Source organism: Eretmochelys imbricata, chromosome 1, assembly GCF_965152235.1.
Source record: "Eretmochelys imbricata isolate rEreImb1 chromosome 1, rEreImb1.hap1, whole genome shotgun sequence".
NCBI lineage: Eukaryota > Metazoa > Chordata > Testudines > Cheloniidae > Eretmochelys > Eretmochelys imbricata.
The window spans coordinates 260046144-260059470 of NC_135572.1; the positions used below are offsets into that span (position 1 = coordinate 260046144).

Genomic DNA, 13327 nt, shown 5'->3' on the forward strand with positions numbered 1-13327 from the left:
TTTACTACTTATCTTATCCTTGAAATAGCTCATAGGTAACTAGCCCATAGGTGCTCACTAATGAGGAAAAATAATCTTAAACTCAAATCACAAATTGTGTCCTGTAGTTAGCAGAAGCAGATAGCCTTTGATGTCCAACAGGATTGCTGTGGCATGAAAACAAAGAGACAGAACCTTAGCTAGCATAAATCACATAACTCCATCAAAGTCCATGGAGCTGTGGCAATTTACACCAGCTCAGGATGTAAAATATTTTATAAATCAGATTTGTTGTTCTCTCGGTAGTATGGAAAGGAGCTATACTAAAATGTTACTAGATATTTTTCATTTGGACACTAGCATATGCTAGAGAAACAGAGTATGCAGTGATAGTTGTTTTCTTGTGACTATGTGCCTTGTCTGTTTCAGAAATCACCAGAGATGTTATCTATTGGTCGTAGTTAAGGCTAAGATTTTGGCATGGGTATTTTTATTAAAAGTCACGGACAGGGCATGGGCAATAAACAATAAAATCACAGAAATGAACACAGGGCTGGCATTAGGGGGTAGCAAGTAGGGCAATTGCCCTGGGCCCCCACGCCATAGGGGGCCCCACAAAGCTAAGGGGCAGAAGAGCTCAGGCTTCAGCCCTGGGCAGCAGGGCTTCGGGCTTTTGGCTCGGGCTTTGGGCCTGGGTGGTGAGGCTCAGGCTTCAGTCTCCTAGGAACCCAACAGCAGATCCATGAGCCCATTTTTTGATTTATGACCTTTTGCACAGAGTATGTATTACTTGTCGGTGAATATATTTGCTCAGCAGTAATCATTCAATTACATCAATCCAATTAGAAAAGCTAAATAGAATTATATATAAGCGTTTCTTGTGTTGTTACACTTAATGTTACTTAACTGCTAAACTGGGAGTTTGTAAAATTTAATTTTTATTGAGATGATTCAGAACAAACACACAGTAAATGAACAACTAACACTGGCCCTGGTATTGCAATATGCTTGATATACACATATGCTTATCTTCACTTTGGTGAGTAGCCCATTGAAGTCAGTGGAACAACTCATCTGAGTAAAAGTTAAACACACTGTCTTTAATAAGAAGAAAATCTTCAAGACTATCTGAAGAGAATAAATGTACAAGGCTACTTGAATTGATTTTCTTTATTTAGGAGCGGGTTATCGGTTTCCATGTGCTTGGTCCAAATGCTGGAGAAGTTACCCAGGGGTTTTCAGCAGCCATCAAATGTGGACTGACAAAAGCGCAGTTGGACAACACAATAGGAATTCATCCAGTTTGTGCAGAGGTGTGTATGTGATGTCAGAGTTTTCACAGTCTATTATTGTGTGGTATCGCTAAACAAAAAATACACAAGGCTAGATTTTCTTATGCAGTGCAGCCCCTTTGCACTGCAGTGCCAGATGATGTGATCATAAAGCTAGCACATCCAGCCCCAGGGGGATCACACCAGATTATGCCATTTTGCTTTAGCCAACACAAGGGGATCTTCTGATAGAGGAGAGCAGGCATCTCCCTTCTTCCTGCTGCCAGCACATGAGGGGGAAGAGGGCTAATGTAAGAGCTCCCATACCTGCTGTACTCCACCAGAAGATCCCTCTTTCTGATCCTCAACCTTGTGAACATTAATAGCCGTCGTAAATCAAAGCATCCCGAAGATGCTCTAACTCAGAGCACAGGGACCAGTCTAATATAGTGTCAGCAGGATCAGGGATAGTTCAAGAGTGAACTTTTAAGCCTGCCCATAGCTACTTCCACCCTTACACTCCCCAGCTTGCACAAGGCACATTTTGGCCGTACCTGAGAATGTGTCTCACGGCCTTTTATTTTGGGGTCTCAGGGGAAGAGGTTGGAAATCTTCAAATAATTAGAGTTTATAAAAATGAATTTTGGTTTCTGCACAGTTTTGATTTGAATTTTGGATGACCAGGAGTTTCAGATACTAAAGTTTTGACTTTATATAAAGACTTAGGGTTTTTCTTCACATATGTTTAATTCTTTAACTATTTAATGTCAATGGTCTGCCATGATGTAGTGTCTCCTCTGTCTGAGAGTAGAGAATTCTCCTCACATGCTGACTCTCAGAAATCTGTATATGGAGGCTCCAGATATTTATTTCTGCTAATTGGTTATCAAGGCTAACATTTCAGGTTGATCTAAAATAGGCTTATAAAGTGGTATTCTAGAGAGAGAGAGCAACTACTTAATGATTTTTCTCTTAAATTCTGCCTCTCTGGAGATTTTGTCTTTACTCAATTCACGTGTCTGACTCCAAGTAAAGAAGCATGAAAAGGAGCAAAATCATTTGCTGGTGTAAATCAGTGATGTTCCATTGAAGAGTGCCTATTTACACCAGCTGAGGATTTCCTATAAGACTAGACATACGCTGCAATTAAAACTCTGTGCCTGGCCTGTGCCAGCTGACTTGGGCTCGGGCTAAGGAGCTGCTTAATTGCGGCGTAGACATTTGGGCCCGGGCTGTAGCCTGAGCTCTGAAACCCGAGAATCCTGATCATGAACATCTACTCACGAGCAGCTAAAGGTGTCTAATTGCAGTGTAGACATACCCTAAGCCATTTTAACTCTTGAATCTGTCAGTGGGTCTTGGACTGAATCTGTGTCCTTCAGTACGTATTTTAGCTACAAGCTGTAATATTATAAAATACCAGAGATCTGCAAAAGTAGCCCCATCCACTTGCTGTGCTATTTGTATGTTGTGTTTTCAGCATAATGCAAGGTAGGTCAAGATGACAGCCTTTGTGAATGTAACAGATTGGCAGATACCCGAGTGATTTCAAAGCATCCACAGGAAAGGTTTTACCTTTCTCTGTAACATCATGTTACAATGGGGTTCTTATAGACCCTCAAAGAAAGGAAAACAAGTTCTCATTTTATCAGAGGCCTTTTCCTGGTAGACGGCTGAGTGGGAGTCTTCACACCTGTGAATTCAAATGGAGCATTAGCATATGCAGTGTGAAGATAGAATGATAATCATAATGTATTTTGGACATCTGAGCTGCTAAAATTGAAAATGAATTAGAATGATTAGACATAATTTGGTGTGGTAATTTCAGCTAATCATGTTTATTTGGAGAGGAGTGGGGGAGAGAATCGTCTGAGGAGGAAGATGCAAATTAAAAGCTCCAGAGGGTTGTGATAATTTTGTAGTCAAAAGGTTTTTGCTCCTTTTACTTAATCTCATCTCTTATTCAGCCGCCAACAAGAACAAAAAAATAAAAAATCTGTTGGCATTTTGTAGGTACTGAGTGCATTGGGACAAATAGAACAATGAATGACCTCAGCATGCTTTCTATGTTATATATTTATAAACATGCCAAAGGAAAAGAAATTACTATCACTGTCCTGCACAGATGTATCACATCTTTATTTAGGACCAGATACTGCCACTCTCAGTGACTTCCAGTAGTATCTCATTTCACAAGTGGTCTTCTGACAAGTACAGTGGTATTCAGCATGAATATTTTGCTTTATAAATTAGAGCCAGATTTTGCTTCTCTTACTCACTCTACAAAACAGGCTCTTGAAATCAATGAGACTGTTTGCAGAGACAAGTGCTACTCAGCGTGAGTATAGGTGGCAGAAACTGGGTCTTAATGAGACCTGGTTTTAAGAAAGACTGAATTGTAGTAATTAAAAATGTTGGTATTTACAATTCAGGCAAATCTTCCTTTTAAAAACTGGCATGACTCAGCTAGTTCACTAATGAGTGCTTTCCATTTATTGGATCTATAGCCTTGTCTTCACTTGTACAGCTAACAAGCTCTCAATCAAAAAATCATATTTCCAGTAACTCTCAGATAGATCCCAGCTGGTTTGCTTTAGTCAAGAAGCTATGCAGAGACTGCACAGCAGCTAGAGCTGGCCGGTACACCCAGAAGCTGGGGTCAAGACCAAGAAGGAAAAACAGATAAAGCTAGCACATTTTAATCTTTATTTTCATTTCAAAGTGACTTCAACAATGCAGTGCAATCAAAGTCCACTTGAAATGAAAATGAAGATTAAGATGCGCACATATTGCATTGGAATATTAGAAGCCCTATTTCAAACCCAGTCCCTTAGCTTAAATATATCCTCTTTCTTTTCACTATACATTAAGGTAGTTTCTTGCATGTATCTGAATTCCTTATTGGTACGTAGTGTTTTATTTGCTTACAGAGGGAGGAGGTTGTGTATCATTTATTGATGCTATTCTCCAAAGAGCTGTTTGCAGTCTGTATACAGCAAGGCTTCAACTTACTGAACTTTAAGGCTTCAGATCTCTATTAACTGCAGACATTTCAATCTTATTTGCATGGCTGAAATGTGCAGCTACTCTGTTCTGTTCTCAGTTTATTCTTCCTCAGAGATGACTTTGATGCCAGCTAATTACTGTAGCTTTGAACCATTTAGATAGAAGTGGTTTTGATTTCCTGTAATCCTTCCTGTATTATATGTGTGCAAAACAGCACCGTCAGTTGTGTAGTAAACCTTAACTACTAACTGAGATAATTTGTTGGATTTCATGCAACTTAATTTTCTTCTAGAATTTCAGTATTTTTTCATTTTACAAAAACTACTCTTGAACATCTTTATTTTTAATGTAAGTTTCAGGAAAGCACCAAGAGTCCTCACTTTGTAGACTAGATCTACAAAGGTTTCTTAGCTATTGTCTGGGGGGAAGGAAGAAAACCTTTACAAAGTGCATTAAGAATATTTTTCCTTCAGCCTCATGTTAGAGCAGCTTGAATCCAAGAGAATTACATGGGAAGAATTGTGCTCATGGATTTTCATTTTTGGGGGAACTCTTTGAGCTCCTTCAGTCAAAGAATATAGTTAAAAAGAGCCTGGTCCTGAAATGTGAGGTTGGGTACCTCCATTAAAGTCAATTATTATTTTATTTGTATTACAGTAGCATGTAAGGGGCCCAATGTGCTAGGCACTATATAAACCCATAGTAAGAGATAGTCCCTGCCCCACAGTGCTTGTAGTCTTGTAGATAAGACAGACAAGAAGTGTGAGAAAGGGACACATAAAAGCAGAAGATTGTAAACTGAGGCATGGAGAGGTTAAGTGACTTGCCCAAGGTCACAGAGGAAAAGTGTGTCAGAGTAGGGAATGGAACACAGGTTTCCTGGAGTCCTTGTCCAGTGCCAAGATCATTCTTGGCCTTCAACAGGCAAGTTGCTGGGGAAGAATTTCCTCCTTGCAGGTACTATGTTGGGCCACGATAGGTGTCCCTATACTGGCCCTTCCCCAGACAAACCTTTGTGCCATGGGCAGTAGACATTGAGGCCTTAGTGTATATTCCCATGGCCATTCTGGCTTGTACCGCAAACGATAGGAACCCCAAGGTATGCTGCCATAATTTAAAGCAGCCTCCAGGGCTGTTCTAAATTATGCTGGTTGGCATTTTAGCCCCAGAACCAGGCAGACACAAAATTAGCTTAAAACCATCATTCTCTTCCCCTTGCCAAGGACTTCTGGAGACATAGCACAGAATTCCAGTGTATGTGTTGGAATGGTAGCCACACTTCCTAAAGCAGGAGTTCCAATCACCAGATCCTGGTCAGCACAAGTGCTGTAAATCCGAATCCATAATATCTAGAGCTGGAATTGGTTCCAGAATTATATTTGACGTGATATCAACGTGATATCTTAATTAACGTGATATCTTATTTACCATATTAAGATAAAAGTGGTAGCAAGCCACGTGACTTTCCCTCAGTCATTTCTTCTTGACCACAAAAATAAAAACCCTAAGAAAAGTGGTGATGACAAGAGGTGTGCACTATGAAGCAATGAGGATGTTAAATGAATCTTTGCCATTACAATGTACTACTTTGAATAAGAAATGCTATTGTTGTAGCATTATTCCTTATATATCTGGGTGCCATCCTCCTTGGGATTCATTCAATATACTGAAAACATTCTTGCTTCCTTCCTCTCAGATATTCACCACGCTGTCAGAGACTAAGCGTTCTGGTGGAAATGTCCTTCAGTCTGGCTGCTGAGGTTAATCACCCCCATTGTTGCTGCATTTGCCAGAGACTGACTTTCATCACCCCGGTTGACTTGTGCAAGGCAGAAGAAAACATCTCCACACAAGCCGTCATCATCATCCTCAGCAGCAGTGGGCACCCCCTTGACCAAAGCGTTCACTTAACTGAATGAGAAAAGCACACTGGGAGTTGTTAGTCATTCGTGATGATTGGATGGCAATCGGCAAAACAGTGGGAGTATTTAACATCAAGCTGCTGCATGGCAAGGCATCTACAGGATGCTTCCATGATGTCGCAGCCTAAACCCAGAGTTTTCTGGTAGGCAGCGATGGAAGAACTGCTGGCACAGTTTGAGAATAACCCTTTTCCCCTAAATGAAGAGCTTCCTAATTTAAATGTGTTACCACAAGTACTGATAGTTCTATGGTATCTCCGATATATTGCATTATAAAACAGTATGATGGTGACTTTTCCTCAGTGAGCCTGCATATCATCATCAGATCACAGTAATGCAGCAGGTAAAGTATGAGTATAGAGGAGTGCTCTTATCTCATGTTTCATTCTGAGTTGCAAAATAGCCTGTCACATACATTTAGCCATAATTAGCAATATCCAGAATAGCAAGTCTTTTTTCGCTTCCAAAAATCCTAACACCAAAATTAATCCCTCATAATTTGTTATTCTAGAGACGACTACTTGTTACCCCGGTTGCCCCTTGTACTAGCCTCTGAGAAAGGAAAATGTTTATCTCAGAAAGGCCTTGTCTACCTGGGAAAGCTTTTTTGGGGTATCTTTAGTTTTTTGGCATAAACTGCTTTCCATCCAGACTCAAATGATCTTGTGGGGCATTATCTTGCATCTTATCCCTCTGTAATTAACCCACTTGGGAAGTGACATAATTCTGTTTTGGAATGTGTTATACCGCTGTAAGATTGGTGTGGACATATCCCTGTTTTGAAATAGCTATATCGCATCAGGTAGTCCTCCCACTGCTATCCCACACTGCATTACTTTGTATCTGGATTGGCTTGTCTGATTACGTGTGCACTCTCCACTAGAACTGGGACCAAAACTACTTTTTTGTCCAAAAAATGCAGATTTGGGTCAACCGAAACATTTTGCTAATTCATGTTGAATTCGCTGAATTGTTTTGGTCAGGAGCAAAAAAATTCTAAAATAATCAAAACACTTTGTTTCAACATTTTCTGAATGAGGGGTTTCATTTTTTTTATTCAAGATTATTTTGCAGTTTGAATTTTACCTCAAAATTAGTTAAAAATTTTGGGGAAAAAAACCCAGACCACATCTTCAAACAAAACATTTCATTCAACCTGAAACAATTCCCCCCCCTGACTTTACGGTTCACCCACAAAACTAAAAAATGATTTATTTGCACAGCCCTATCCTCTTCTGTATCTGGTATTTAAAGTGTATGTGCTTGGTGAGGGAGTGGAGGGGGGACATGGTGGTCTAAGGGGTTGCAGACCTGGGGGGAAAAAAGAAAAATTAAAAAAACCGAGCTAGGTTGCTGAGGGGCACACCTCAAGCACCGTTTTACCAAAGCTGCTGTTCCCTGATTGTGGTGGACCCCCCCACACACACTCTTTCAGACCAGTTTAAGCACTGACTGCATCTTGATTGGACGTCCCTATCTCTTTTGTATACTGGCAGAAACACAAGCGCATCTGTGTGTCTTCAGTTCGGGGCAAGTTCACAGACCCTGAGTCCATTGCACCCTCATGTGGTTGCATCAGGAGATTGAGGAATTCCTGGCCTTGCAGGGAGAAAAGTACATTCAGTCTCATCTTTTCAGGAGTCACTAGAATGCCAGGATTTACCAGCAGCTAACAGAGCAAATGCAGGTGAAAGGGGTATTCCCAGGACATGTGCCAGTGTGGCACCAAAACCAAGGAGCAGTGGCAGAATTACAAAAACAAAGATCTCTGTTAATGCCCCCAGCACATGTGCATGCTATGAGGAGCTGGACTGAAGTAACTGCTGTTTTATCCTCTTGCTCTAGAAGCATCCGTGTGGTGTCACAATTGTGGTGATCCTTCATCTCTTCCAACACCACCTGCCTACGCAGTTAACACATATGGAGCACCCTGTTTGTATTAATGATGGTCAGGATTGCTGTACTCAGCAGGGCTTCCTCCATGCTGCCTGACAGCAGTTTGAAAACTTGTTTGAAACTGAAACAGTTTGAAAATCATATTGGCTAGTGAAAAACAAGCAAATTATGGGTTACAGTGGAAGGAATCAACTACCATGTTCCAGTAGTCCCGTAGATTCCCATAGGTATCCCACAGTCCAAAACAATAAACAACCCACAGTGTACTGAGCCTAGCAACAGAACACTCTACCCTGGGACACCTGCTCAGACAGCTTGTGTGCGTATTTCAAAAAACACAGTGCTACGTGGGCATTGTGATTCACAAAGGAAGTTGCTTAAGCCACTTTAGACAAAGCAGTGTGAATGCACTCTTTCAAGTTAGCTATATTTGTATAATTGAGTAAATAAAAAGAAAAAAAACACACCCTGTCAATCTTTCCTGTGTAGACAAGACCTAAAACTGTCCTCATTTCCATATGTGCATTGTTTATATCTGATTAAGAAAATTATATATTTAAAACAGACTATATAAGTGGTGCATTGGGCTTCTGCACAGGGTGAATATCACCATTTTCTATTGAGAAGCTTCCAATAGTGTTGTAAATTATTTTTATAAAGTCATATACTTAACTGAAGGATTTTTTTATGCTTTATACCACATAAAACAATGTGTATTTTTCCCTGGCCAGTTTATTGCAGCAAATAGAATGTTTGCGTGAAGTGCTACTCCCTTTGATGCACTCCTGAGTGAAGAAATCATAGCTTAGCGAGACATACATTTTTAAGACCAGAAAAGGCCACTTTGATCATAAACCTTTGTGTCATTTATTTCAATCTTTTGATTTTTGAGTAATATGTTAGATATTTTCAGAAAAATGTAGGTTTTTTTTCCCCAGTGCATATCAAACAAATAAGGACAAGTTTTTAAAATGTAAGGAATGAAAAATTAGGGGCCTATTTTTCACTAACATTAGGAGCATTTGTGTTCCTAATGCTCTAGATGTCACATGTATAAGACCAGAAAATACAGTGAGTAGAGTTTCACACTAGGTAGGCCCTCGAACTCAAACATTTAAACACACGGGCAACTACTTAATGCATTGTCTCCCTGAAGACAGACATTTAAGTATATGAGTAAGTTCCATGTGTACTCAAGCATTTGCAGGACTGGGCTATAGATTATAAATCCTTCTTTACTGATTGATCTGCTAAATAATAATTTTTGGTGTACATTTTCAAAGCTGCTGATTTTTATATTTTAAATAAGACAACTGAACTGTGAAAACATTAGTACTTTCTCCAGATTTTTTCTCTCCAATATTATTTTTCTTGTGGGTCTATGCATGGTGAAAGAGGCATATAATTCATGAAGACCTCATATAAGACTACGTTAAAGGCCAAAACAAAATCCTTTGAATTCATATAAAATTAAATGTACATTTTATTATGAAATCATTGGACATATACTAGAAAATGTAATAAATTAAACTATTTATATTCCACTCATGTCCAGCTCTTTATTTTATCAGTCATTAACATTTTTGGATCTCCTACATGAAAACAAGCCAAATTTCTCCAAAGGTATTTCATATAAAAAATGTAGAGATTCAGCATTTTGTAAAGTTTCAGTGCTTAATTAGCAGGCTTTATCTAATGAGATTAAAATTTTTATTGTTTAATTCTCTTCCACTTCTCTTTATTCATCCCGGTGTGACCTGTTAGAACAACCCTAACCTGTACATGATTGTGGTATTCAGAGAGATTCGCTGATGGGGATGCCTCCCTCTTTCAGATCAAAACACTACAGTTTTCTTCTGTAATCAGAAGGTTGCTTTCTTGGGCTTAACTGTCGGATGCCCTGTGACCTCTTTTAGCCCCCTGTACGGACTCTCACATTTTCTGGAGTTGGGGTGGGAAGCAGCTGCTGCTGGCAGAGCTACTACTGTCTCACTCACGCAGATGGGCAAGGAGTGTACAAACAAGAGGGGGGAAGGGACAGACTATTGGCTCCACATTCCCATTCACCAGCCAGCACAGCTGGGCTGGTGAAGAGGGAAATTAGGCAGTGCCAGATATAGAGCTGGTGCAGTCTACTTATCTTATAAAACAAGGAATAAGCAAGGACCCTCGGGTATCTGAGCTACACGCTGCCCCATACTAAGGGCTTTTGATCACTCCCAATCTAGCTCACCGTGTCAGTTGAAAGTTTGGCAGTTGCAGGTAGCTGTTGCCTGAGTAGAACACTATTGCCGATTGGCACTGTCTGAAATGGCAGAGCACCTCTTAACTTAAAAGGACAACATGTAAAACCATAGAAATCTATTCAGTTAGGGCCAGGTCCACTCCCATTAAAGTCACTCACAGGACTCCCATCGATTTTTACTAAGCGTTGAATTGGGCCCGTCAGAGCCATTGACAAGCCCACTCAATTAAAAGTGTAACATACTACAATCTACTGTTAGTTTAATATTCTTTTAGCACTATATTTTTGTCTTTTAAGCAGGACTTACACTAGGCTGCATGTAGTGTAATCAAGTTGTACCTGCTGCTGGCTTAAAAGAGTAAACTGTGCATAACATTTTTAGCCTAAGAACATCAGTGTAAATAAGGCACTCGCTGAACAACATTACCCATGCTGAGAACTGATGTATGCCACACCGTGTGACATAGAAAGAAGAATGATGAATTGTGCCTGGTTTTAGATGAGGTTGGCCTTCACTCTCTGAGACTCTTACTCCATTTGGTTCTTTGGCCATGGTTTTTATTGCACTTTGTGAATTGTGGCATAGGTGAGCTAAAGGTTTTTCCAGTTAAATTCTTCATTCAAGTCAGCTTGTGGCCTATAAGTAATTCGAGCAAAACAAACAAAGACCCAAAACAATAATGACAACCACATACACTGCGTTCCATAGCCAAAAGTTATTTAGTATTCTCCAGTTCATGTTCTTTGTGCATATTTATCAACACGGTTATTACAAAACCACCTGCATAGTTGAGTGTAATTGCACAGTTGGCAGTATCTGCAAATCCGCGCAGAGGACGGAGGTGCTGTGCCAGAGTTGATGAGGGGAGGCCAAGAGTGATGTAGCAGAGGGTATTGAAAGTCAGAATTCAGATGACAGTGACAAAGCTGTGGGTGGGAAGCTTACACAGCTCTCATGTGTATTTTTCCTGGCTCTGCCCAGCATCATCTGTCCCTTAGAACATAAGTGATCTCTCTCCTGTCATCCATTTCCAACCTCTGACAAACAGAGGCTAGGGACACCATTCCTACCCTATCCTGGCAAATAGCCATTAATGGACTTAACCTCCATGAATTTTTCCAGTTCTCTTTTAAACCCTGTTATAGTCCTAGCCTTCACAACCTCCTCAGGCAGGTTTTCTTTTATTGGTTTTAAACCTGCTGCCCATTAATTTCATTTGGTGGCCCCTAGTTCTTATATTATGGGAACAAGTAAATAACTTTTTCCTAATTCACTTTCTCCACACCACTCATGATTTTATAGACCTCTATCATATCCCCTCTTAGTCTCCTCTTTTCCAAGCTGAAAAGTCCTAGCCTCTTTAATCTCTCCTCATATGGGACCTGTTCCAAACCCTTAATCATTTTAGTTGCCCTTTTCTGAACCTTTTCTAATTCCAGTATATCTTTTTTGAGGTGAGGGGACCACATCTGTTCGCAGTATTCAAGATGTGGTTGTACCATGGATTTATATAAGGGCAATAAGATATTCTCCGTCTTATTCTCTATCCCTTTTTTAATGATTCCTAACATCCCGTTTGCTTTTGACTGCTGCTGCTCACTGTGTGGACGTCTTCAGAGAACTATCCACGATGACTCCAAGATCTCTTTCCTGATTAATTGTAGCTAAATTAGCCCCCATCATATTGTATGTATAGTTGGGGTTATTTTTTCCAATATGCATTACTTTACATTTATTCACATTAAATTTCATTTGCCATTTTGTTGCCCAATCACTTAGTCTTGTGAGATCTTTTTGAAGTTCTTCACAGTCTCCTTTGGTCTTAACTATCTTGAGCAGTTTAATATAGTCTGCAAACTTTGCCACCTCACTGTTAACCCCTTTCTCCAGATCATTTATGAATAAGTTGAATAGGATTAGTCCTAGGACTGACCTTTGGGGAATACCACTAGTTACCCCTATCCATTCTGAAAATTTACCATTTATTCCTACCCTTTGTTCCCTGTCTTTTAACCAGTTCTCAATCCATGAAAGGATCTTCCCTCTTATCCCATAACAATTTAATTTACATAAGAGCCTTTGGTGAGGGACCTTGTCAAAGGCTTTCTGGAAATCTAAGTACACTATGTCCACTGGATTCCCCCTTGTCCGCATGTTTGTTGACCCCCTCAAAGAACTCTAATAGATTAGTAAGACATGATCTCCCTTTACAGAAACCATGTTGACTTTTGTGCAACAATTTATGTTCTTCTATGTGTCTGACAATTTTATTCTTTACTATTGTTTCAACTAATTTGCCCGGTACTGATGTTAGACTTACCAGTTGCCTCTCCCCTTGTGGGTTCCTGTACCAGCTGCTCCAAGAAGCAGTCATTTAAAGTATTGAGAAATTTTGTCTCTGCATTTTGTCCTGAGGTGACGTGTACCCAATCAATGTGGGGATAATGGAAATCCCCCACTATTATTAAGTTCCTTATTTTGATAGCCTCTCTAATCTCCCTTAGCATTTCATCATCACTATCACTGTCTTGGTCAGATGGTCGATGATAGATCCCTACTATTATATTCTTATTAGAGCATGGAATTACTATCCATAGAGATTCTATGGAACATGTGGATTCATTTAAGATTTTTATTTCATTTGATTCTACATTTTCTTTCACATATAGTGCCACCCCCCACCCCCACGCCCTGCACGACCTGTTCTATCCTTCCGATATATTCTGTACCCCAGAATGATTGTGTCCCATTTATTGTCCTCACTCCACCAGGTTTCTGTGATACCTATTATATCAATATCCTCCTTTAACATGAGGCACTCTAGTTCACCCATCTTATTATTTAGACTTCTAGCATTTGTGTACAAGCACTTTTAAAAACTTGTCACTGTTTATTTGTCTGCCCTTTTCTGATGTGTCAGATTCTTTATGTGAATGTTTCTCGTCTGATCTGGCCCATACTTTATCCTCTTCCATCCCCTCCTCCTGACTAAAACCTAGAGAATCTC

At 39.9% G+C, this 13327-nt stretch overlaps 1 protein-coding gene across 3 annotated transcripts in view; it reads left to right on the plus strand.

Annotated features, from left to right (window-relative positions):
• The window catches only part of TXNRD1 (thioredoxin reductase 1), a 52216-nt gene extending 42463 nt beyond the window's left edge, over positions 1–9753 (plus strand). For all 3 annotated transcript variants that reach the window (XM_077828645.1, XM_077828655.1, XM_077828661.1), the window contains 2 exons: positions 1158–1292; positions 5953–9753. In XM_077828645.1, the coding sequence (XP_077684771.1) occupies positions 1158–1292; positions 5953–6015 (198 nt within the window). In that variant the 3' untranslated portion in view covers positions 6016–9753. The remainder of the gene's footprint in view (positions 1–1157; positions 1293–5952) is intronic.
• The last annotated feature ends 3574 nt before the right edge of the window (positions 9754–13327 follow it).